Source organism: Scyliorhinus torazame, chromosome 14 (assembly GCF_047496885.1).
Source record: "Scyliorhinus torazame isolate Kashiwa2021f chromosome 14, sScyTor2.1, whole genome shotgun sequence".
Lineage (NCBI taxonomy): Eukaryota > Metazoa > Chordata > Chondrichthyes > Carcharhiniformes > Scyliorhinidae > Scyliorhinus > Scyliorhinus torazame.
In genome coordinates this window covers 62,833,128-62,859,518 of record NC_092720.1, presented here as the reverse complement: position 1 = coordinate 62,859,518, position 26,391 = coordinate 62,833,128, and the positions used below count along the sequence as shown (strand labels likewise).

Here is a 26,391-nt window from a genome sequence, read left to right as displayed (position 1 = left end):
CTCGCCTGACCCACGGATAGTGTATTTAATTTTCTCCAGGTGGAGAAATTCCGACAGGTCTGCCAGCCAGTCTGCAGCTGTGGGTGGTGCTGCTGATCACAAGCCGGCAGAATTCTCCAGTGTATGATTAAGGAAGCAAAAGCCAGGGCATTAAGCCCTCTTCCCCATATGTAGTTCTGTCTGGGCAAAATACCCCAAAGATTGCCACTCTTGGGCATGGCCCCACCCTCACCCCCACCAACTTGGGCATCTCTTTGAAGAAGGCTGTCCAGAACCCAACATGTCTGGGGCAGGCCCAGAATATGTCGGTGTTTGGTCGGGCCTCCCTGGCACCGTTCGCATTTACCTTCCACCTCCAGCAAGAACCTATTCATTCCACTTCTGGTTCGGTGACCTCTGTGCACCACTTTAAACTGCTAGCGTCCCCTCCCGCCCCGCCCCTCGTCCCGTCTCCATTTTTTAAAGGTGGCGTCGAGCATGGCTGGCGGGAATTTGTGGTTGCCGCAGATGGGGACCATGGAGGGCATCTCGGTTAGACCAAAATGATGCCTCATTTGGCTCCACGTCTTCAGTGTGGCTACCACCACTGGCCTGGATGTGTACTTTGATGGGGGGAATGGGAGCGCTGCAGTGGCAAGGGCTTGGAGGGTCGTTCCCTTGCAGGAGGACTCCTCCAGCCTCACCCATTCTGTGTTGGATTCTCGTATCCATCCCCTTACCTTCTCGACTGTGGCTGGCCAGTGGTAGTATTGTAGGTTCGGGAGGCCCAAACCACCCATATTTTTCCTCCTTTGCAGCGTCGACTTAGGGATCCTTGGGATCTTACCCCTCCACACAAACGCCATGATCATTTTGTCTATCTTATGGAAAAAGGCCTTGCAATTGAAGATGTGTATGGATCTTAACAGGAAGAGGAATCTCGGCAGTATGTTCATCTTTATCGTCTGCATCCTCCCCGCCAAGGAAATTGGGAATGCATCCCATCTCTGTGTAGGTCCTTTTTAACTTTCTCCGCCAGACTGCTCAGATTCCACTTGTGGATCCATGTCCAGTCATGGGCTTTCTGGATCCCCAGATAGCGGAATTTGTTTTAGGCTAGTGTGAATGGTAGTCCCTCCAGCTCTGTCCCTCCCCCATTTGGGTTCAGTGGGAATGCCTCTCTCTTGCCCAGGTTGTGTTTGTAGACTGAGAAGGCTCTGATTTCTTCCAGGAACCTCATGATTGCTTTCAGGCTGTTCTGTGGGTCCAAGACGTAGAGGAGCAGGTCATCCACATAGAGTCAAACTCTGTGTTCTCTGCCTCCTCTTTGGATGCTTTTCCAGCTTTTCGCATCTGCAGCACGATCACCAGGAGTTCAATTGCCAGGGCGAACTGGAGCGGGGACAGTGGGCATCCCTGCTTTGTGCCTCTGTGCAGCTGGAGATATTCAGAGCTGGGGCTGTTGGTCCGAACATTCGCCTTGGGGGGTGTTGGACAGCAGCTTCACCCACGAGTTGAACCCTAGCCCAAACTGCTCCACTACCATTCGACTTTGTCGAAGGCCTTATCTGCGTCCAGGGAGACGATCACCTCTGGTGTTCTCTCCCTGGGTGGCGTCATTATTACATAATAATAATCTTTATTATTTTCACAAGTAGGCTCACATGAACACTTCAATGTATTCAGCAGCCGCCTGATGTCCGCAGTTAGTGGTCTACCTTAACAAGCCCATCTGGTCCTCTGCGACCACCTCCGGTACGCAGGTCTCTAGTCTCTTGGCCAGGACCTTTGCGAGTATCTTCACGTCTATGTTGAGCAGCGAAATGGGTCTGTATGATCCGCATTCCGTCGGGTTTTTGTCTTTATTGGGTATCAATGACATCGTGGTCTGTATTAGCGTTGGAGGCAGGATGCCCCTCACTAGTGAGTCTGCAAACATACCTGTAGGTGTCGGGCCAGGGTTGATGCAAATCTTTTATAGACGTCCGCCGGGAACCCATCGGGTATCGGCGCCTTCCCCATCTGCATGGAGCTGATGTTCTCCATGATCTCTACCAGTCCTATTGGTGCTTCCAGTTCCATCCAGCCTATCGTCCTCCATGACTGGCATGTCCAGTCCGTCGACGAACTGTTTCATCTCCGTATCACCGTCAGGGGGTTCGGAGGTGTCCAATCCCCGGTAGAAGGTCTCAAACGCTCGATTGACCTCTTTTTGTTCAGTTACCAGTCTGACTGTTATTCTTCACGTGGGCTATCTCTCTCATGGTTGCCTGCTTTCTCAGCTGGTGAGCCAGTAGGCGGCCAGCCTTTTCTCCATGTTCATAGAAGGTTCCCCCGTGTCTGGCGGAGTTGGTGCACTGCTTTCTTGGTGGATAGCAGGTTAAAGTCCATTTGCAGCTTTTTCCTCTCAACCAGAAGCTCTATGTAGGGGCCTCGGAGTACTTTCTGTCAACCTCCAGAATGGAGTCGATCAGTTGTTGCCTGGCCTCCCTCTCTTTACGTGCCTTGTAGGCTATAATCTCTCCCCTAATCACAGCCTTCAGTGCCTCCCAGAACGTGGAAGGTGAGACTTCCCCGTTCTGGTTATTAGTAACGTACTCGCCTAGGGCCTGTGATGTTTTGTGTCAGAAGGCCTTGTCGGCCAAGAGGTCTATGTCCTGCCTCCACATGGCATTGGGCACGGCCCATCTCCAAACTCACATCCATGTAATGTGGAGAGTCGTCGGAGATAACTGTCGCAGAGTATTCCGCCCTTACCATTCCTGGAAGTACCGATTTTCCCACTGCAAAGAAGTCTATCCTTGAGTATGCTTTTTGCACCAGCAAAAAGAACAAGAATTCCTTCTCACCGAGGTGTAGGAACCGCCATGGGTCCACCGCCCCCATCTGTTCCATGAATGCTCTCAGTTCCCTAGCCATGGCTGTCCTTTTCCCCGATCTGGGGCTCGATCCGTCCGTCAGAGGGTCCTGCACACAGCTGATCAGTCAGTCGGTGTGTGTCAATGTCGGGGATTTCCACCATGGTCTTTTTTCTGAAGTCTGTGTCGTCCCAGTTGGGTGCGTACACATTTACCAGAACTACCGGTGCCCCATCCAGGACACCGCTGACCATGATGAAATGCCCCCCTGGGTCTGTAACAGTCCTTGTCCCTGTAAACATCGTCCTTTTACTAATCAGTATAGCTACTCCTCTAGCCCTCATCCCGTAACGTGAGTATACACCTGTCCCAACGAGCCTGCAGTCGGTCCTTCTCCCTCAGTGAGTATCCTGCAGGAAGACTATGTTGGCTTTCAAACTTCTCAAGTCGGGAATCGAACCTGGGACCCTGGCGCTGTGAAGTAATGTGCTAACCACTGTGCTATCATGCCGCCCAGCAGAGGATAGAACATTGTTGGTTCCATGTACTTTCTGTTTTTCACTAATCTCCTTTGCTATTTGCTTCCTTCACCTTGAAGAGACACTGTCTACTTTTAAATGGTGGGCAAATCAGCTGTTTGCTTGGTGTCATTTCTATCTTCATCCTGAATAGCTGATGCCATGCTATTATGTATATTTTCCTTCAAGACAGGTGTGCTCTGGGAAATAATTGCACCTGAAGTTGCAATGGGTTTAATTGCAAGAGGCTGTAACAAGTTATTTTTCGGAAAGTCCAATTCTCTTTCTTCTTCCGATTTGCTGTCTTTTTCCTTATATTTGTCAGCTGTTCAAGATCAGTTAATGACATGTCTATTCGGTTGCAATTGTTTAATCAGAATCCAAAATCAGATTCAGGGGCGAAATTCTGCGGAAACGGCGCGATGTCCGCCGACTGGCGCCCAAAACGGCGCCAATCAGACGGGCATTGCGCCGCCCCAAAGGTGCGGAATGCTCCGCATCTTTGGGGGCCGAGCTCCAACATTGAGGGGCTAGGCCGACGTCGGAGGAATTTCTGCCCCGCCAGCTGGCGGAAAAGGCCTTTGGTGCCCCGCCAGCTGGCGCGGAAATGACATCTCCGGGCAGCGCATGCGCGGAGGCGTCAGCGCAGTGGAGGGAGTCTCTTCCGCCTCCACCATGGTGGAGACCGTGGCGGAGGCGGAAGGGAAATAGTGCCCCCACGGCACAGGCCCGCCCGTGGATCGGTGGGCCCCGATCGCGGGCCAGGCCACCGTGGGGGCACCCCCCCCCAGGGCCAGATCGCCCTGCGCCCCCCCCCAGGACCCTGTAGCCCGCCCGGTAGTGTGATGGCCCCCCCTACTGGGGATGGTCTAGCCCCTAACTTACGCCCTCTGGCTGTCTGCTTTCTCTGCTTATACTCTTACCTGTATTTCCCTGTCCTTGGTCTGTCCTGTGACCAATTAAGGGGCAATTTAGCGTGGCCACTCCACCTACCCTACACATCTTTTGGGTTGTGGGGGTGAAACCCACGCAAATACGAGGAGAATGTGCAAACTCCAAATGAACAGTGACCCAGGGCCGGGATTGAACCTGCGACCTCGGCGCCGTGAAGCAGCACGGCTAACTTCCTGCGGCACAGTACTATCTCGACCCTGTCTTTTTGATCAGAGTGAGGCAGCACAGTCCCGAGCAAACATATTGACTGTCCAATGAGTCTCTGTTTCTTTAGCAATCCTCCTCTGATCAGCCTTGATCTTTGCCTCCCTTGTCCAGTCCGTTGGTCCATACAAATTAGTCTGCCGTCACCGGGGTGCTGAAATAGTGTTCTTTGTTCTGGTATGTGACCCAAAGCCTGGCTGGGAACAACATACTAAATCGCACCCAGTTCTTGTACAAGGCCGACTTCGCCTGATTAATCTCAGCCCTGCGTTTTGCCAGATCTGCTCCATTGTCTTGGTAAATGTGGATTTTGTGCCCTTCCCAAGTGCTCGCTTCAGTCCGTCTTGCCCACCTCACGATCCTGGTATCGGTGCAGCTTCGTAATGATTGCTCTAGACTGCTCCCCCACCTTGGGTTTCGGTCTGAACCACCTGTGTGCTCTGGGGGGTTGGGGAAGCTGTCTCTTCCGACTAGGTTGCCCAGCATTTGGGTGACTTAGCCCGTCAGATCTCTGCCCTCGATATCTTCTGGCCGGCCCACAATCCGAATATTCTGTCGTCGGGACCTGTTTTTATGGTCCTCGACTTTCCCTTTTAAGTTCCCTTGGGGCGTCACCACTTTTAACTTCTGCTTCCAGGGCGACGATCCTGTTGCTCTGGTCCGTCGAGGCTGTCTCCAGGTGGTGGATTGTCTTTTCTTGTGCTTTCACCATCTTCCCCAACCCGTCAATTGTCTTTTGTATGGTAACCATCGCCTCTGTCACTGCAACCTGAATTTCAATCCTTATCGCCTCTTTTATGGCGGTCAGCTCTTTCATGAAGAAGATCTTCCATCCGTCTCCAGGTGGTGTTAGGGTGGGAGGGAGGCTGAATCTCGGGTCAATTGTCTCCCTCTCTCTTGGGTGGCCGGGGGCCCCCTCACCTCGGGGGTCTGCCGGCTCATCTACCTGCTGCTCGTGGTCCTTTCCGCCACTTCTGCTGTCCCTTCGACCCCTCGAGCTCCTGTTTGCTGACATTTTGGTGTTGATCCTTTCTTCTAACCGTTTAGGTTAATTTGCCTTTGAGGTTTTGGGCAACATTCACCTAAAAGTGCCTATTTGATTCCGGTCTGGAGGAGAGACAACTGATGCGCATTCGCTCAGCACATCACCCTCACCGGAAGTCGTCCTGAGCCTAACGTTTTGATAGAATGTTAAAGCTCAGCACTGGCATGGGGCTCAGAAATCTCCTTCCATTCCAGGTACAATGCATCCTAGTGTTCCAATAGGGTTAGTTAACCATGACTGGACAAGCCTGGACAAGCAGTGGGACGCTTACCAATGTTCTGTGCTAATTGTGTGACTTTAGATTAAGCTCCAATAGGATCACTTCCCACATCAGGTTTCTTCGATTTGGTAGTTTTTAAAAACATACACAAGGTAAGTGAGGTCTGTACCGACAGGGAGAGAATATTGATCAATTTTTTAAAAATAGAAATTTCACATATGTGCAATGCAATGTTGTGAATGTATTTAAACATAAATAAAATTACAGGGTATGACAAAATGGTACTTTTCACAGGTAATCAGCCATAGTCAACAAAGGACCATAGGCATCTGAAAATACAGTATTCTATATGCTTTTTGGCCAAACTGAAGGTTCAATGCCAACAAGAGCGTGTAACTACACTAACAATTTTGTATTTGCCATTTCTGTTAGACATGATGAAAATGTAAATACAAGGACAGAATGTAGGAACTGCAAACCGAATTGTATCTGCCTGCTTTAGTCAAATTATTGTCTATTCTCCAACATCACCTGAAGACTTCACTTGGTCTTGCCTCTGCATCTGCTGTGTCACAGGAGATCAACTAGTTACTAAAAAAATTATATATCTATGCATTTCCTGTTCAAAGACCTTACTTCCCATGTCAACATTTTATGTAAACTTTTATAACGGTGAAATCCTACTGAAAAACATTCGCATTTTGGTGGTCATGAGCTTTTAATGATCAATTGAATAATTTAAAATACTTTTTAAAATATTTTAATCTGCCAATATTTTCAGAGTAACTGAAATTTCTAATGTCTAAGTTTTAGACAAAAGTGAATGCATTTTTTCCATAATAGCATGATAAAGTCATCCGTTAAATTGTCTTGTGACTTTTGTCACCTTAATTGATGTTTTTAGCTGAAGGCCCATCTCTCCTGGAAGTCTAAGCTTGACTTTATATTTTTGCTCCAGCGTCCTATTTTCTGAGAATGCAAAGTATGCGCAACTTTCCTGAAACTAGCCTTTAAACCTGGGCAGATGATAAAATGCTTCTCTCTTAGTATCCAGTAACATATATTTGGGTGGTTTTTCAAAATAAGAGAAGCAAGAGGACAAATTTCAAATACTTTATTCACGGAATTTGTCTGACTGTTTTTGAAACGGTAAGACTGTGTGCATGCGAATAATGAATCATGGAATTAAATTCCAGAGCACCAAATGTCCAAATATACCATTTAATGCAATGGAATTCAACTTATTCAGTCATTTGAATCAGTGATCCAGTGCAATTACCTGTATGGAACAAAAAGAGCAAAGACCAATACAGCACAGGAACATGCCCTTCGGCCCTCCAAGCCTGTACCGGCTATGATACCACCCTTGGCCAAAACCCTCAGCACTGCCTAGTGCCGTATCCCTCTATACCTATCCTATCCATATATTTGTCGAGATGCCTTTTGAACACCGTTAATGCATCTGCTTCCACAACCTCCCTTGCCAGCGCGTTCCAGGTACTCACCGCCCTCTCTGTATAAAAAACCTGCCTCGCACATCTCTAAACTTTGCTCCTTGGACCTTAAACCTATGTCCCCGAGTGACTGATCCCTCCATCCTGGGAAAGAGTGCCTACCCATCCATTCTATCCATGCCCCTCTATCAGGTCGCCCCTTAGCCAGTATAGTATAGGTATCCTTTGTTGTAAACAGTTTAGGGTCCACATCATCATGTACATCACTGTCAGAGATTTACAGGTAAAATATTTTAAAATTGCAAATGCTGGAACCCTGATGGAAAAAGAAAAGGTGCAAACTTACAGAAAAATCAGTGTCTGAAGAAAAACAATCATGTTAATATTTTGGATATAACCATTCATCTGCTCATTCAGTCAAAAGATTACATCCAAAATATTAACCCATGGATAATAAAAACAAATAAACTCAGTATCCATGGACAAGGTTGGAGGACAGTAATCCAGCTAAAGTTTAAACTTCTCTTTATTATCCAGTAATCTTGTTTAAAATGTATGTAGTACATTGCTCAGTGAGAACAGGATCATGCTTAATTGTGACATCTTCAAAGTTGAACAGCTGACTGACATGGGAGGGCTTGATTTTCCATAGGAGCACAATGGCATTCAGAGGTTGAAATAAATATATATTGTAGCCACCTGGGTTGGCCACTTCCGAACTTTAAAATGGAGATCCGCTAAGAATGCAGGGAAATTCAGCCCACGCAGGAAAAACAAGCAGGTGCAAAGTTTCCTGTAATCAGGACTTGCAGGAACCCAGACAGCACTGAAACTAACAACCATCTACATATTGATGAGCGATCCCCGGGAACAATTGGAAACAGTTAAGATAAACAAGGCCAAGCCAGACTCCTCGGCGCCAGCAGGAGCCAAGACAAAGGAAGGCTCAGTGATCAGGGAACAGCTCCAGTATTGGAGCAATCGATCCACGTAATCAGAACTTAGTCCAATCACTTGGAACCAAGTACGGAGTCCACCCAAAAAGGGCGTGAAGCCCCTGGGGACTATAAAATAGAGTCCCCAAGTTCAATTTGTCCTTCTTGGCAGGGTCTCTCAGCAGCTCGAAACAACTCTTGACCGTGACCCGCCTAGTAGCTGCACCAACCAAGTAAGTCTCCAGTCAACGCACGCTACGAGACAGGCGCTCCTAGCTACCAGTCCATACCAGCTTTGAAGCCTGCAGACTCAGAATCGAACGAAAGGTCATTTGTTCCCCTGACCTGGTGGGCCAGTTCCAAAGCTAAGTATAGACCTTTTAGTGTTAGAGATAGTCTAGTAAGTAGAGTTTTATGCATGATTAGTGATTGACTGTGTATAATAAATGTGTTTTGATTTGAAACGTACTAACTGGTGTATTGAGTTATTTTTTTTTTTAATAAAAATAATTTTTATTAAAGGTTTTCATAAAATATCAATAACAAAATGAGAAAGAAAAAAGAACCCAACGGGGGAAGTACAAAACACAATCTAAAAAAGCAACCCCCCAAACCCCTCCCCCCCGTGCCTAAATAATAAATTAACATTAACACCCCGACTTAAGACAACAGGTGTATACACCCCCTCAGGCCCTTCCAGTGTAAATAACATAAACAAAAATAAAGTAAACCACCCCCCGAGCTGCTGCTGCCATTGACCAATGTCTAGCATTCTGCCAGAAAGTCAAAGAACGGTTGCCACCGCCTAAAGAACCCTTGTACCGACCCTCTCAAGGCAAATTTCACCCTCTCCAATTTAATGAACCCTGCCATATCGCTGATCCAGGATTCCACACTTGGGGGCCTCGTATCTTTCCACTGAAGGAGAATCCTCCGCCGGGCTACCAGGGACGCAAAGGCCAGAATTCCAGCCTCTTTCGCCTCCTGCACTCCCGGCTCCTCTGCCACCGCAAATATTGCGAGCCCCCAGCCCGGTTTGACCCTGGATCCTACCACCCTCGACACCGTCCTCGCTACGCCCTTCCAAAATTCCTCCAGCGCTGGGCATGCCCAGAACATATGGATGTGATTTGCTGGGCTCCCTGAGCACCTAACACAACTGTCCTCACCCCCAAAGAACCTGCTCATCCTTGTCCCGGTCATGTGTGCCCTGTGCAGCACCTTAAACTGTATGAGGCTGAACCTCGCGCATGAAGAGGAAGAGTTCACCCTCCCTAGGGCATCTGCCCATGTCCCCTCTTCGATCTCCTCTCCCAACTCCTCCTCCCACTTACCTTTCAACTCCACCACCGAGGCCTCCTCCTCCTCCTGCATCACCTCGTAAATTTCCGAGATCCTCCCCAATCCCCCCCCCCCCCGCCCCCCCCCCCCCCCACCCCCACCGAGAGCACCCTGTCCTGTACTGTGTGTGGCAGTAGCCGTGGGAATTCCACCACCTGCCGTCTGGCAAACGCCCTTACCTGTAAGTACCTGAAGGTGTTCCCCGGGGGGAGCCTGTACTTCTCCTTCAGCTCACCCAAGCTCGCGAACTTCCTGTCCACAAACAGGTCCCCTAACTTTCGTATGCCTGCCCTGTGCCACCCCGAAAACCCTCCACCTGTACTTCCTGGGGCGAACCGGTGGATCCCCCGTAATGGGGTCCACGCCGAGGCCCTAACTTCCCCACTATGCCGCCTCCACTGCCCCCAAATTTTGAGGGCCGCCACCACCACCGGGCTCGTGGTATACCTCCTTGGAGGGAGCGGCAGCGGCGCCGTTGCCAGCGCCCCCAGACTTGTACCCACAGGGCGCCGTCTCCAGCCTCTTCCATGCAGCCCCCTCCCCCTCCATCACCCACTTGCGCACCATTGTCGCATTGGCGGCCCTGTAGTACCCACAGAGGTTGGGCAGCGCCAGCCCCCCCCTATCTCCACTCCGCTCCAGGAACACCCTTCTCACCCTCGGAGTCACTCGCGCCCACACAAACCCCATTATACTCCTGTTAACCCGCCTGAAAAAAGCCTTCGGGATAAACACGGGGAGGCACTGGAACCGGAACAAAAACCTTGGGAGCACCGTCATTTTGATTGACTGCACCCTACCCGCCAGGGACAGTGGCAACGCGTCCCACTCTTGAACTCCTCCACCATTTGCTCCACCAGCCTTGTAAAGTTAAGCCTATGCAGGGCCCCCCAGCTCCTGGCCACCTGGACCCCCAAATATCTGAAACTCCTCTATGCCCTTTTTAGTGGGAGCTCGCCAATCCCCCTCTCCTGGTCCCCTAGCTGAACTACAAACAGCTCGCTCTTACCCATATTGAGCTTGTTCCCCGAAAAGTCCCCGAATTCCCTAAGCATCCTCATTACCTCTGGCATTCCTCCCACCGGGTCCGCCACATACAGCAGCAGGTCGTCCGCTCCTGTGCTCCTCTCCACCCCACACCAACCCCCTCCAGTTCCTCGACTCTCTCAGTGCCATAGCCAGGGGTTCAATCGCCAGTGCGAAGAGCAGGGGGGACAGGGGACACCCCTGTCTCATCCCTCGGTGCAACCGAAGGTACTCGGACCTCGTCCTATTTGTGGCCACACTCGCCATCGGGACCTCGTACAACAGCCTAACCCACCTGACAAACCCCTCCCCAAACCCCAGCTGGGGCAGCATGGTAGCATGGTGGTTAGCACAATTGCTTCACAACTCCAGGGTCCCAGGTTCCATTCCCCGCTGGGTCACTGTCTGTGGGGAGTTTGCACGTTCTCCCCGTGTCTGTGTGGGTTTCCTCCAGGTGCTCTGGTTTCCTCCCACAGTCCAAAGATGTGCAGGTTAGGTGGATTGGCCATGCTAAATTGCCCTTAGTGCTGGGTGGGGTTATGGGGATAGGGTGGAGGTGTGGACCTGGGTAGGGTGCTCTTTCCAAGAGCCGGTGCAGACTCGATGGGCCGAATGGCCTCCTTCTGCACTGTAAATTCTATGTAATCTATGTAACCCGAACCTCTTCAGCACCTCCCACAGGTACCCCCACTCTACCCTATCGAAGGCTTTCTCAGCGTCCATCGCCATCACTATCTCCGCCTCCCCCTCCCTCGCCGGCATCATGATAACGTTCAAAAGCCTCCGCACATTCGCGTTCAACTGTCTCCCCTTCACAAACCCCGTCTGGTCTTCATGGATGATCTGCGGCACACAATAGAACATAGAACATTGAACAGTACAGCACAGAACAGGCCCTTCGGCCCTCGATATTGTGTCGAACATTGTCCGAAACCAAGATCAGGCTCTGTCATTCTGGTGTGCTCCATGTGCCTATCCAATAACTGCTTGCAAGTTCCTAAAGTGTCCAACTCCACTATCACAGCAGGCAGTCTATTCCACACCCGAACCACTCTCAGAGTAAAGAACCTACTCGGACATCCCTCCTATATCTCCGACCCTGAACCTTATAGTTGTGCCCCCTTGTAACAGCTACATCCACCCGAGGAAATAGTCTCTGAACGTCCACTCTATCTATCCCCCTCATCATCTTATAAACCTCTATTAAGTCACCTCTCATCCTCCTCCGCTCCAAAGAGAAAAGCCCTAAACCTTTCCTCATAAAACCTATCCTGCAAACCAGGCAGCATCCTGGTAAATCTCCTTTGCACCCTTTCCAATGCTTCCACATCCTTCCTATAGTTAGGTGACCAGAACTGCACACAATACTCCAAATGTGGTCTCACCAGGGTCATGTACAGTTGCAGCATAACCCCGCAGCTCTTAAACTCAAGCCCCCTGTTAATAAATGCTAACACACTATTGGCCTTTGCACAGCTCTATCCACTCGAGTGGCAACCTTCAGAGATTTGTGGATATGAACCCCAAGATCCTCAATCCTCGTGGCTAAGACCTTCGCCAGCACCTTGGCATCTACATTTAGAAAGGAAATCGGTCTGTAAGACCCACATTGCAGGGGATCCTTGTCCCGCTTCAGGATCAAGGAGATCAGTGCCCGGGACATTGTTGGGGGTAAAGCCCCCCCCTCCCTTGCCTCATTAAAGGTCCTAACTAACAGCGGGCCCAACAGGTCCATATATTTTTTATAGAACTCGACCGGGAAACCGTCCGGCCCCGGTGCTTTCCCCGCCTGCATGCTTCCTATCCCTTTGATCAGCTCCTCCAGCCCAATCGGGGCCCCCAGTCCCGCCACCAGTCCCTCTTCCACCTTTGGAAACCTCAATTGGTCCAGGAAACGGCCCATCCCTCCCTCCTCCCGTGGGGGCTCAGATCGGTACAATTCCTCGTAGAAGTCCCTGAAGACCCCATTGATGCCAACCCCACTCTGCACCACGCTCCCTCCCGTCCTTAACTCCCCCGATCTCCCTAGCTGCGTTCCGTTTCCGAAGCTGATGCGCCAGCATCCGGCTTGCCTTTTCCCCATACTCGTAGACCGCCCCCTGGGCCTTCCTCCACTGCACCTCCGCCTTCCTGGTGGTCACCAGGTCGAATTCGGCCTGGAGGCTGCGCCTCTTCCTCAACAATCCTTCCTCAGGTTCTTCCGCATACCTCCTGTCTACCCTCACCATCTCCCCCACCAGCCTCTCCCTCTCGCCCCGCTCCCTCCGCTCCTTGTGGGCCCTGTTGGAGATCAGCTCTCCCCTCACCACCGCATTCAGTGCCTCCCATACCATCCCCACTCGGACCTCCCCGTTGTCGTTGGTCTCCAAGTACCTCTCTATACTTCCTCGGACCCGCTCGCTCACCTCCTCGTCCGCCAACAGCCCCACTTCCAAGCGCCACAGCGGGCGCTGGTCCCTCTCCTCCCCCATCTCCAAGTCCACCCAATGCGGGGCGTGGTCCGAAATGGCTATTGCTGAATACTCGGTATCCTCTACTCTTGTTGATTCCCAAATTTCTTTCTCTGTCAGTCTGGCCTCAATAAAAGTTGAGATGGATTCGCACGTAAAAAGAAGTTATTTATTTAGCTTGCAAGCTTGATTCATTTCATAGAAATATAAGAGACATCCAGTTTCCTATATCCCAGAAAGCGAATGAACAAAGAAACAAAGGGATCTCTGCAAATCAATTCAAATGGTATCAAGTTTCACATACTCGACGCCCATAGGTCAGCTTATATCTCTCCTGACCTGTTTGATCTATTCTGATTGGCTCACTTCCAATCCCTTTCTCTGGCCCCTATCAATGCAGCATCATTCTCATAGACACACGTCTTCCTGCTTTTTCCATGCGGTCTCAAATCCCTTTCTCCCTAACTGCCAGAATCAAAGTGGCTTATTTCTACATTACATTAACTAGTATCTCTAAAGTAACTATTTTATATCACATTCGTCACTCTTGCTATCAGCGCCCTACTCAAAATGAAAAAGTCGATTCGAGAATAAGCCTTATGGACATGTGAGAAGAATGAAAATTCCCTCGCCCCCGGCCTTGCAAATCTCCAAGGGTCCACCCCTCACATTTGGTCCATAAATCCCCTCAACACTCAAGCCGCCGCCGGCTTCCTACCCGTCCTAGACCTGGAGCGATCCAGTGCAGGAGCCAACACCGTGCTAAAGTCTCCCCCCATTATCAGGCCCCCCACTTCCAAGTCTGGGATCCGACCCAACATACGCTGCATAAAACCCGCATCATCCCAGTTCGGAGCATACACATTGACCAGTACCACCCTCTCTCCCTGCAACTTACCACTTACCATTATGTACCTACCGCCATTATCTGCCACAATGCTCGATGCCTCGAATAACACCTTCTTTCCCACCAAGATCGCCACCCCTCGATTTTTGGCATCTAGCCCCGAGTGAAACACCTGACCTACCCATCCTTTCCTCAGTCTTACCTGGTCTGCAATCCTTCAGGTGTGTCTCCTGGAGCATAACCACATTCGCCTTGAGCCCCTTCAGGTGCGCGAACACGTGGGCCCGCTTAACCGGCCCATTCAGTCCCCTTACATTCCAGGTCAGCAGCCGGATTAGGGGGGCTACCCGCCCCCCTCCCCCGCCGTCTAGCCATGACCCCTCCTCGGCCAGCCACGCGCCCACACCCCACACCCGGCCCGTTCCCCACAGCGGCATACCCCCGTCTTGACCCACCCCACTCGCTCCAGCTCCTCCTTGATCTTAGCAGCAGCAACTCGATTCCCCGCCCCCCCTCGGCTAGGACCCATCCTAGCTGGTTTACTCCCCCCATTGCACTTCCGCAAGTCAGCTGACTCCTGCTGACCCCGCCACTCCCGCCTCCCCTTCGACTCCTCCCATTGTGTGACACACCCTCCTCTCCCGCTCCCCATTCACAGGCTCTCCCCCTCCGTTCTAAGCGCAGGAAACAATCCTCGCTTCCCCGCCCCGGTCCCGTCCCCCCCAGTCTTCGGCGCGGGAAGAAAATCCCGCGCTCTCCACCTACCAGGCCCCGCCACCAACCAAAACAGTGCCCAACCCGCCCCATCCACCCTCCCCAACCCGAAAGAGAAAAACACAGAGAAAAAGAAACCCAAAACAATGCAAAGGCCCCCTCCCCCCGAACCAAACATATCCACCGCAGTCCCCAATCGCCCATCCCGACCCTCAGTCTGTGTCCAGCTTCTCGGCCTGAACAAAGGCCCACGCCTCCTCCGGAGACTCAAAATAATGGTGCCGGTCCTTGTAGGTGACCCACAATCGCGCCGGCTGCAACATGCCAAACTTCACCCCCTTCCTGTGCAGCACCGCCTTCGCTCGATTGTACCCGGCCCTCCTCTTCGCTACCTCCGCACTCCAGTCCTGATATATCCGAACCTCCGCGTTCTCCCACCTGCTGCTCCTCTCCTTCTTGGCCCACCTGAGCACACACTCCCGATCGACGAACCGATGGAACCGCACCAGCACCGCCCCCGGAGGCTCATTAGCCTTGGGCCTCCTCGCCAGCACTCTATGGGCCCCTTCCAGCTCCAGGGGCCCCTGGAAGGACCCCGCTCCCATCAGCGAGTTTAACATGGTGACCACATAGGCCCCCACATCCGGCCCCTCCAGCAGGCTCAGAATCCGCAGATTCTTCCGCCTCGACTGATTCTCCATCTCCTCGAACCGCTCCTGCCATTTCTTGAGTAGCGCCTCGTGCGCCTCCACCTTTACCGCCAGGACTAAGATCTCGTCCTCCTTGACAGAGATCTTTTGTTGAGCCTCTCGGATCGCCACCCCCTGGGCTGTCTGTGTCTCCAGCAGCTTATCAATAGACGCCTTCATCGGCTCTAGCAGGTCCTTTTTAATCTCTCTGAGGCAGCGCTGGATACCCTCCTGTTGCTCCTCCGCCCACTGCCTCCACGCTGCCTGGTCTCCGTTCGCCGCCATTTTGTCCTTCTTCCCTCCCTTCTTCTGGTCCACCACCACCTTTTTTGTCACCCCGCTCCTAGTTAAAGCCATATACTGACGGGGAACTATTATTAACTCCTTCCCACACCGGTAAACGTCGAAAAAGAGCCCAAAAGTCTCGAGAGGGAATCCTTTTGGCAGTGTTCGCTTCACCAATCTGCCCCAAAATGTCCGTGGAAACTCCTGAAAAAGGTCTAAGTGTCCGTTCCAGACGGGAGCTGCCGAATGCGTGACCTACTCCTCCATGGCCGCCACCGGAAGCCTCGTCCCCACTTCTTCAGTGGCCCTGGTGAGATCTTTTCACAGTTGTTCCCTCTGCTGTTAGAATTCACTTTTGATAAAGGTCCTCAGGACTGTTTGCAGCTTTAAGCTTGCCCTTCCCCCGCTTGCACGCTGCAAACTGCTGCAAATGCTGTTTATCCTGTTGCAGCCAAATCTTCCACTGCTTCTGCCGGGCCTGGCAGCCAAAAGACACAACACTCCTGGGGGACACCGTCAGGGGAGTGTTGCAGTCCTCTTGCCACACCGGGAAATGTCAAACAAATGCCGTGGGGCCCTGCAAAAGAGCCCAAAAGTCCGTTCCAAGCGGGAGCTACCGAATATGCGACCTAGCTCTGCATAGCCGCACCCGGAAGTCTCTATTGAGTTATTGATCAGCACTTGAACTTGAACCTCGTGGTGGTATCATAAAGATACCTGACGACTCTAGAGCAAAGGTTATAAAACAGAGAAAATTAAGTAAAGACACAATGAGCCAACATTTACTAAGAGCTAACCAAAAGTTAGCAACAATATTCTTGTTAAAACACTTACAATTTATCAATATTTCCCTTCCATAAATTAGTCACGGGAAATATAAAAAGAAATTTCAAAGACCTGTTTTGTCAAAATACCAGTCATACATCATACCAATCACAAGTTAATCATAATAAATCATATAAACAAATTTGACGCACACTTTTATTTAAAAATGTTTTTAAAAAAGCTTCACATTTATATTAAGAGAATAAAGACTTTTCATCGTTTAGACTTATTTACTTCTTCTTCATATTGAGCCAAAATTGCTGAGGTTCTCTCTTCTGTCATCACAGTTTCAGTGTCAGTGAGCCAAAAGTCAGTTGTTGATGTGCTTGAAGAAATGCTGGTAGGGAAGGAGTGCATGCTGGTTACTGGATTGTGATCTGGACTATGATTTAAGGTATGTTCTTGTTGTTTTCTTGTCATTTTCCATTCTTGAGGAATATCTTCAAAATCCCACTGTGAACAGAAAAAAGTCATGGTTGAGGAAGCTTTACCTATTAAGATGGTTCTATTATTTGATATTAGCAGAAAATATTCTATAAGCCCCTTTACAAAAGAACAGTTGATTTTTGCTAAGTTAACGATGTATACACTCATACATATATATATATTTATTCATAAATTTGTTTCTGAAGGTTGAGATGCATACAGAGCCCACTGCTTAAAGGGGGAAAATTTAAACAAAAGTAAAATGGGCAGGTATGGGTTAGGTGGGGATAAAATCACTTTCAGATCCCTGACACAAATCCGCTTCAAACCCGGCTATTTACAGCTTGGAACAGAGACAGAAGGTGGGTGGGTGAACAACCAACTCCTATGCTTCATACACGATAATGAGGCTGCATCAAATGTTAATTTACTTTCCAACTTTAACCATGATCAGCTGGATTTCCCACGGTCCTCAAGCTACAAATAGGCGAGGGTTCATCAGGAATCTCCAGCCCCCTTCCACCAGGCTTTCAACATCAGCTCCAGTTTCCGATTCCACCCCGGGATTCTGATCCCCTTCCAGGTCTTTGGACCCCCCCACCCTGCCCCCCACCCCCCAAAGTCCTTGGGATCAGCATGCTGTTAAAACTCCATAGCATTTGGCATCGTCCCGACATCTGGGTTCTCTGCTCCTCAATCCTACACATCGCTCCCAGTGGAGCGAGTAAAAATACAGATAGAAGCCAGATTTAAAATGGACAGTTGTGTATAAATCGGTCAAAAGCAAGGTGATTATCCATTTACAAAGGTTATTATCCACTTACCTTAAGGTCAATTCAAAAGTTCTCTGATTAGAGTATCTAAAGTAATCTGTTTATTTTGTACAGAAGCAGTTGTACTTGTTTGACCAGACAATAATTAGCCCCTTAACACTATTATCACTTTAGTTTAAACTAGAACATGAGTTTTAGCTGCTCAGTGATTGAAGGAATTAATTAAACAATTAATATTGAAGCAGTGGAGCTGCAGGCACAATTTGAAATTGATGTTATCAATTTTTTAACATGGAAATAAAACACCTCTTCCAAGTTTCCAAACATTCTACGAGATGTCAGATTAATCTGGTAGAAAAACAAATGACCAAGTGACTGCAGGAGCTAATGAAGTTAAAATGTGTGTTCATCATTTTCACCTTTTGAACAGACATACTCCCAACAAATAGCTAGCTACATCAATGGTCTGAAATCACTAGCTTTAAAAAAAACTCTGCCCGGATTTTGTGTAGTCTCATGTGCAACATCACATTTCAGTGACTGATGGAAATGAGGCTATGACAGGTGAGGACCTTGAGAGGATTGTTATCACCAAGGAGGTAGCGAAGGGCAAGCTAATGGGGCTAAAGGTAGACAAGTCTCCTGGCCCTGATGGAATGCATTCCAGAGTGCTAAAAGAGATGGCCAGGGAAATTGCAAATGCACTAGTGATAATTTACCAAAATTCACTAGACTCTGGGGTGGTCCCGGCGGATTGGAAATTAGCAAACGTGACACCACTGTTTAAAAAAGGAGGTAGGCAGAAAGCGGGTAATTATAGGCCAGTGAGCTTAACTTCGGTAGTAGGGAAGATGTTGGGATCTATCATCAAGAAAGAAATAGCAAGGCATCTGGATGGAAATTGTCCCATTGGGCAGACGCAGCATGGGTTCATAAAGGGCAGGTCGTGCCTAACTAATTTAGTGGAATTTTTTGAGGACATTACCAGTGCGGTAGATAACGGGGAGCCAATGGATGTGGTATATCTGGATTTCCAGAAAGCCTTTGACAAGGTGCCACACAAAAGGTTGCTGCAGAAGATAAAGATGCATGGCATTAAGGGTAAAGTAGTAGCATGGATAGAGGATTGGTTAATTAATAGAAAGCAAAGAGTGGGGATTAATGGGTGTTTCTCTGGTTGGCAATCAGTAGCTAGTGGTGTCCCTCAGGGATCAGTGTTGGGCCCACAACTGTTCACAATTTACATAGATGATTTGGAGTTGCGGATCAAGGGCAATGTGTCCAAGTTTGCAGACGACACTAAGATAAGTGGTAAAGCAAAAAGTGCAGAGGATACTGGAAGTCTGCAGAGGGATTTGGATAGGCTAAGTGAATGGGCTAGGGTCTGGCAGATGGAATACAATGTTGACAAATGTGAGGTTATCCATTTTGGTGGGAATAACAGCAAAAGGGATAATTATTTAAATGATAAAATATTAAAACATGCTGCTGTGCAGAGAGACCTGGGTGTGCTAGTACATGAGTCGCAAAAAGTTGGTTTACAGGTCCAACAGGTGATTAAGGCGGCAAATGGAATTTTGTCCTTCGTTGCTAGAGGGCTGGAGTTTAAGACTAGGGAGATTATGCTGCAATTGTATAAGGTGTTAGTGAGGCCACACCTGGAGTATTGTGTTCAGTTTTGGTCTCCTTACTTGAGGAAGGACGTACTGGCACTGGAGGGTGTGCAGAGGAGAGTCACTAGGTTAATCCCAGAGCTGAAGGGGTTGGATTACGAGGAGAGCTTGAGTAGACTGGGACTGTACTCGTTGGAATTTAGAAGGATGAGGGGTATCTTATAGAAACATAAAAGATTTTGAAGGGAATAGATAGGATAGATGCGGGCAGGTTGTTTCCACTGGCGGGTGAAAGCAGAACTAGGGGGCATAACCTCAAAATAAGGGGAAGTAGATTTAGGACTGAGTTATGAGGAACCTTTCACCCAAAGGGTTGTGAATCTATGGAATTCCTTGCCCAGTGAAGCAGTAGAGGCTCCTTCATTAAATGTTTTTAAGATAAAGATAGATAGTTTTTTGAAGAATAAAGGGATTAAGGGTTATGGTGTTCGGGCCGGAAAGTGGAGCTGAGTCCACAAAAGATCAGCCATGATCTCATTGAATGGTGGAGCAGGCCCGAGGGGCCAGATGGCCTACTCCTGCTCCTAGTTCTTATGTTATCACTTTGCAGTCATGAGGCACAATTTGTATTTTGAAATGAATGTAAAACTCCTTGGTAGAAAATATTTTGTCAAAAGTATATCAAAATTTGGGAAGCCATAACCGGGGCACATCAATTATGATCAGAAGTATTGAGTCAACTATAAAGACTTGATTGGTATAGTAAATAGTATCGCTGGCTCAAATCTGCCATTAGTCCACTTTAGATTAGCAGTCGGGACTGTACTAGTACAGAACAATTCTTGGACTGAACACAGTTCTCGTAAATAAGCAAATTGATGGATACTTTCAGAGCTCATTTACAGATTTAAATTTGCAAAAGTCCGTGGAGAGAATATAACACAAGTCAAATGTGGGTCACTGAACAAAGTTCCAGTCATTTTATGCCTTTCTGTCACCGATGGGTGATTTAGAGTTTTTCCACACTACTGGGGTTGACTTGAAACTATTAATTTGACTTGCCACAAAATATATTAGCTCATATACAAGCAGCCATGACATGAAATATTTTCAAACGTGTTTTGTACTGGTTCATGGTGCAGCACTGATATCTGTATAGATTGAAATAATTGTATATACAAATATTTATAAACTAGGAATAAATGGGACACAATTTTAAATAGAGCACATATAAAATGAAAACATGACATACAATTGAATGAAAGTATGCTAATCTTTTAACAGTCAAGAGTTTCCAGAACCCTTATTTTAATGTGCATGTCATTGAAACTGTGAAGTGGTGTTTTAAGTTGCTGTTGTTAAAAGGTACATTTCTGACCTGATCCTTTCTACCTAATAAAGTTATTTGAGCTCAAGTACATTGAAATTTATCAAGATTACAATCTGTCAAAAAAAGATAAAATACCATTGGAATTAAATTTTGAAATCTGCATTTTATCTCAGCTGAAACACTGAATTTCACACATTTATACTGTAATTATGTAGATCTTGCTGCAGTTGTGGTTACTCGTAAGATAATAAATTTGCAATTAACCTCAAGCAATATGGCCAGCGCTCAACCAGAAAGCAGCATCCCTTTTACCTGGGCTGCAAAAATTGTACCCAAAACAATGAGACAGTACACAACAATAAGAAGTCTTATATCATTAATTTTTTTAAGTTTCTTGAAATATCTAGCTATCACTAAATCAACCCTATTTAACAATGAGACTTATTCAAAAATGAATCAGCTTTATTTGAAAATCAAAGGGGTGCTTTCTTATGAACAAACAATTGCCCCAGCCCCTTATTAGGTTAGTATTAAGTGAAGTATCATTAGTTCATACCTGTTCAGAGTTTAAGGCTTCCAAGTACTTTTGCTGCAGGGTAAAAACACAGATCAACAGAACTAAACAACAATGTTGAACAATTTAACCCAGAATCAGAGTATTATATTGTCACTCCAGTCCAGTTATTTACTGAAACAAAATAAAATCAGTACTGTAACTTCAAATGTAAACAATGAAACCAGTTGCAAGCCGGCTTATACCACATCCCTGGTGCACAGATGAGTTTTCATTCTGATCATTTGAATCAAATATTTTTATGGTTTGTCCCCAGAGATCTCTTGTTCAACCAGTAGAGAACTGCCCACACTTCATGTACATAATTATCTTCCTTTCCCAGCAGGTTTACAGGAAAGGGTATTTTTCATGAATACACACCCTCGACGCAGAGTAACTGCTCACCAGAAATGCATGTTGAGAATAAGCAGAGAGGAATGGGATTTTAGAGCAGAACATTTATGGTTCAATTCTGGATACGTACTCCTTCTGCACTGAGCTTTGAAGCAATAGCATACTGTGAAGAATATTAGTGCGAGGTATTTAAAAATAAATAACTTACATTTATTTAGCATCTTTCGCCTCCTCAGTAAATCTCCAAGCACTATCCAGCCAATGGACTGTTTTCAAACTTTAGAACCCTGTTTTGTAGGCAAGTTCTAAACTCAGTTCAAACTAATTACAGTAAAAAGCCACATAGTTAATAGACCATTTGTGGTACATCCAAAGTTTTTGATTAAATGCCATTTTACAGTTGTAGTTACAACAAAAGCGCAAACAGTGTTCAGTGAAAATCCTGGGCGCGATTCTCCGCTCCCGCGATGAAGTGCCCACACCGTCGTGAACGCCGTCGAGTTTCACGACGGCGCGAAACGGCCCCAATCACGATCGATTCAAGGCCCGAAAATGGGCGAGGAGAGGGGCCGCGAGGAACTCGGGGGCGTGTCGCGAAAGCAGCGTCGTCAGCGCGCGACGCCCAAATGACACGGCGCTGTGCCATAAATGGCGCGATCCGCGCACGGAAGGACCCCAGAGGAGGAGAAGGAGGAGAGATGGCTGAGCCCTGACGAGCCGCACTGAGGTTCCGGGACACGGACCTGGACACCGTCCTCAATGAGGTGGAAAATCGAAGGGCCACCCTCTGCCCAAGACGTGGGCATCGCCAATCATCCAGCAGGGTGAGGCGTGGTTGGCGTGAGGTTGGCACCGCTGTGAGTGCTGTGGGGCACCTCCCCCGGTCCGGGGGGCAGTGTCGAAAGAAGCTGCACAACCTCACTTGGTCTGCCAGGGTAAGTGCCATGAGGGTGCCCCCGGGTCACAACCAAAACGTCCCCCCCCCCCCCACCCCCCGGGCACGGGGGGGGGGGGGGGGGGGGGGGGGAGAAGTGTGGGGGTTGTGTTGGAGGGTTCAGGGTGCACAACGTTGTACTCGACCCACACGAGCACCGGGACCCCCCTGGAGAGATGCCGTGGCGTGGCTCCAACTGTCTCCTCACCCAGCATTAATATAGATTATATCTGCACGCCCTGATGATACCCGCCTAATTGTGATGCTGTATCCAACCAGGACAAGACAGCTCACAACCAACGTGAGCATATGAGAACCGGAGGGGGTTCTCCTGTGCTGCACCCCCTAAATATTCATGAGCAGAGCGCCCTGGACCTCGCTGGGGGATCCGCCACCCGGGAGGTCGCGCCATGCCAGGTCGGAGGCACAGAAGCAAGTGAGACAACCCTGAATGTCCTCACCCCTCCCCCCCCCCCCAAACCAGTCATCGCCCCCCTCACACTCTGGCCACTGCACCCTCGATCCCCTCCCCCCTCACACATGCCACTGCACCCTCGATCCCCTCCCCCCTCACACTCTGGCCACTGCACCCCCGATCCCCTCCCCCCTCACACTGGCCACTGCACCCTCGATCCCCTCCCCCCTCACACTCTGGCCACTGCACCCCCGATCCCCTCCCCCCTCACACTGGCCACTGCACCCTCGATCCCCTCCCCCCTCACACATGCCATTACACCCTCGATCCTCCCCCCCTCACACTGGCCACTGCACCCTCGATCCCCTCCCCCCTCACACATGCCACTGCACCCTCGATCCCCTCCCCCCTCACACTCTGGCCACTGCACCCCCGATCCCCTCCCCCCTCACACTGGCCACTGCACCCTCGATCCCCTCCCCCCTCACACATGCCATTACACCCTCGATCCTCCCCCCCTCACACTGGCCACTGCACCCTCGATCCCCTCCCCTCTCACACTCATGCCACTGCACCCTCGATCCCCTCTCCCCTCACACTGGCCACTGCACCCTCGTTCCCTTCCCCCCCTCACACTCATGCCACTGCACTCTCGATCCCCTCCCCCTCACACTGGCCACTGCACCCTCGTTCCCTTCCCCCCCTCACACTCATGCCACTGCACTCTCGATCCCCTCCCCCTCATGCCACTGCACCCTCGATCCCCTCCCCCCTCACACACTGCCCCCACCAACACCATACACCCGGCCCAGCGTGTCTAACGAACCCCGTATCGTTGTGTTCCCCAGGGCCAGCCGCCGAACGTCCAGGGTCGTCTCGGCCAAGAAACAGCCGAACATCTCCAACCTCAAGCGCACCCAGGGACGCAGGCCAGAGGGTGGCAGTCGGGCGGACAGGAGGCCCATCCTCTCAGTCTGGGACGCTGGACAGGGACGCACATGCGACGGACAGAGACAATACTGAGGGGGACAGGACGGACAGTGACGCGGATGCACAGATAACGGCCACACAGTCCACGGATTCACCTGGAGGGCGACATGACATAGTCCGCATGCACCCTGCGCAGGGCCATGAAGGGGACCAGTACACACCAGACTTCCTAACGGACGATGACCTCGAGCTTGCGGCACTGCTGTCTCCCATACCATCCACCATCACAGAGACACTCACCTCGGTTGGGCAGATAAGTGATGAGGCTCCCGGGTCACGGTCTGGTGCGCACGACACAGCCGAGCCGGTACAGCAGGTGAAGTTTGGAGCAGCCGAGGGGCTGGACGGTCGGAGGGCAGCCCAGGCCCAGCAAAACAGCTGCCGCCCAGACGGTTCCCGGGTTCCTGGATGTACTTGACCCACCCAGACAACCGATGCATGTGGACACCCAGGACTAAATAACGGGATGAGGGCCATCTTCCAGGACCTGCACACGCAGTTGGAGGATTCCATTCATGTCCAGGAGCAGGGAGTGGTGCCGCTATTCGCAGCCACCCAGGCTGACACCGCACGGGTGGCGTCCGCGGTGGAGGCAATGGGTGAAACGGTATCGGCCATTGGTCAGGTTCTGCAAGGCGTTGGGCTTAACGTGCGCACATCATCCATGGCCCCGGAGAGGGCTGCCCTCTCGCAGGTAGCCATGCGCCAGAGCCAACATGACATTGCCGCCGCTCTCCAGGCCCTGGCCGAGTCTCACCATGTCATGACCTGGTCCCAGCAGGCGATGGCACAGTCCCAGCAGTCAGTCGCGGAGAGCATAGACCGCCTGGCGCACGTGATCTATGGCGTAGCACACTCACAGGTAGAGATAGCACAGTCCCTGCAGGAATGTCGCACTCCCTGGGCTCCGTCTCAGCAAACATTTGGACCCTGGTCGACACCGCTGCAGGCCTCTAGGACTGGCAGCGCCAGGTGTCGGTGGTGCGACGGGGCATGTCTCCGATTGCACCTCCGTCCCACAGTGAGGCCCAGGGGCCACCGGGCTCCCCGAGGGAGGTGGTGGTTCTGGGGCCCGTCCCATTACCTCCAGCAAGGGAGTTCCCAGGACACTGGGCCTCCCCCCGTTCCATCCCTGGCACATCTGGTGGGCAGCGGGCAGGACAGGGTGGCACCACGAATCCAGCACGCCCGCCGAGCAGCCTGGCCCATCGAGGCCGGGCCGCCACAGGAAACGCGTGCCGACGGGGAGCCATGTCGCAGGGCATGATTCTCAGCAGTCCGCCTCCACTCCTGCTGTACCATCTGGGGAGACACCTAGATGTAGTGGTAGGGCCCGTAAGGCAAAGACGTTAGGCACCTAATAAGTTGGCACGGGTGCAGGGCACAGTTTACTTGTAGGGGGGAGGGCATCTGTATGTTAATTGTCACAAATAAACTCACTGTTGCACTTAACTTGTAAGACTCTGTGCTACGTCCGGTGCCAAGGGGCTCGTGAGGGTGACTGAGTGGCGTTGTGGTTAACGAGCGGTTCAACGTCGGTGCTGGATGTGCTGTCCCTTTCCCCCCGCCTCCCAAAATCGGACACCGTAGTCCTCGGCACTCCGACGCCAGCTACCACACACGGGCACGTGATGAAATGTCCGTTACGAAGGATGTGACCACCGGAGTGCATAGTTCAGCTATAGCCATGAGGCAGACCTCGGCTGGCGAATCTTGAGCTCACAGCTCATCGCAGAGCGGGCTGTCATCATTCAACATGGCACAGTTCACACCCGCTTACCCAATCATCAATGTTGTGCAATCCCGTAGAGCCGCAGTGGCAAGGTGATGTGGAATTGGTGCAGCGTGGTGCCCGTGTGCAGATCTGGCCGTGCAAATGGCAGTGTTCAGTGAATCCCTCCCCCACGGTGCGTGAACCGTGCGGCCACCAACGCGTCGCGTGCCCGCTATCCTCGACGGTGCCGTCGTGCAGCCTCCTGGATGTAACCAGCACCCGGGCATTGTCTGTGTCCTGCGCCCCTCCCCCCACATTGATGCACACCATCCTCCTCCTCTGCCCCTTTGCTTGGGTTAGCTCCGGTGCCGTCGGGTCCTCCCTCCGACTCCTCCACCAGGGCATCTCCCCTCTCCATGGCAATGCTGTGCAGCGCACAACAGACCACAACTATGCGACCGACCCTGTCGGGCCAGTACTGCAGGGACCCTCCGGAGCGGTCTAGGCTTCTGAATCGCATCTTCAGCAGGCCGAAGCACTGCTCCACCACACCCCTGGTTGCTGCATGGGCCTCGTTGTATAGGCTCTCCGCGTTGGTCTGAGGCCTCCGTATTGGCGTCATCAGCCATGACCTTAACGGATAGCCCCTGTCGCCCAGCAACCAGCCCCTCAGCCGGGGGGGGCATCCATCGAACATTGCGGGGATGAACGACTGTGCCAGAATGTAGGCGTCATGCACACTCCCGGGGTAGTTTGCGCACACGCGAATGCTCTTCATGTGGGGGTCGGACACCACCTGAATGTTCATGGAGTACGCGCCCTTCCTGTTCATGAACACTTACCTGTTGTCTGCAGGCGGGCGCATGGGGATGTGCACACCATCGATGACACCCTGGACCATCGGTATCCCGGCCACCTTGGCGAATCCACGTGCCCGTGCTTCCT

At 50.6% G+C, this 26,391-nt stretch overlaps 1 protein-coding gene across 5 annotated transcripts in view; it reads right to left on the bottom strand.

The window, feature by feature from the left end:
• Positions 1-16,486: 16,486 nt before the first annotated feature.
• tmem44 (transmembrane protein 44) overlaps positions 16,487-26,391 on the bottom strand; it is a 51,979-nt gene continuing 42,074 nt past the window's right edge. For 2 of the 5 annotated variants that reach the window (XM_072474296.1, XM_072474300.1), the window contains exons 10-11: positions 21,043-21,075; positions 16,487-16,797 (exon numbers count right to left, since the gene is read on the bottom strand). In XM_072474296.1, coding sequence (XP_072330397.1) covers positions 16,558-16,797; positions 21,043-21,075 — 273 coding nt within the window. In that variant the 3' untranslated portion in view covers positions 16,487-16,557. Of the gene's footprint in view, positions 16,798-21,042; positions 21,076-21,601; positions 21,681-26,391 lie in introns of all 5 variants that reach the window. The other 3 variants (XM_072474299.1, XM_072474297.1, XR_011934472.1) reach the window with 2 other exon arrangements.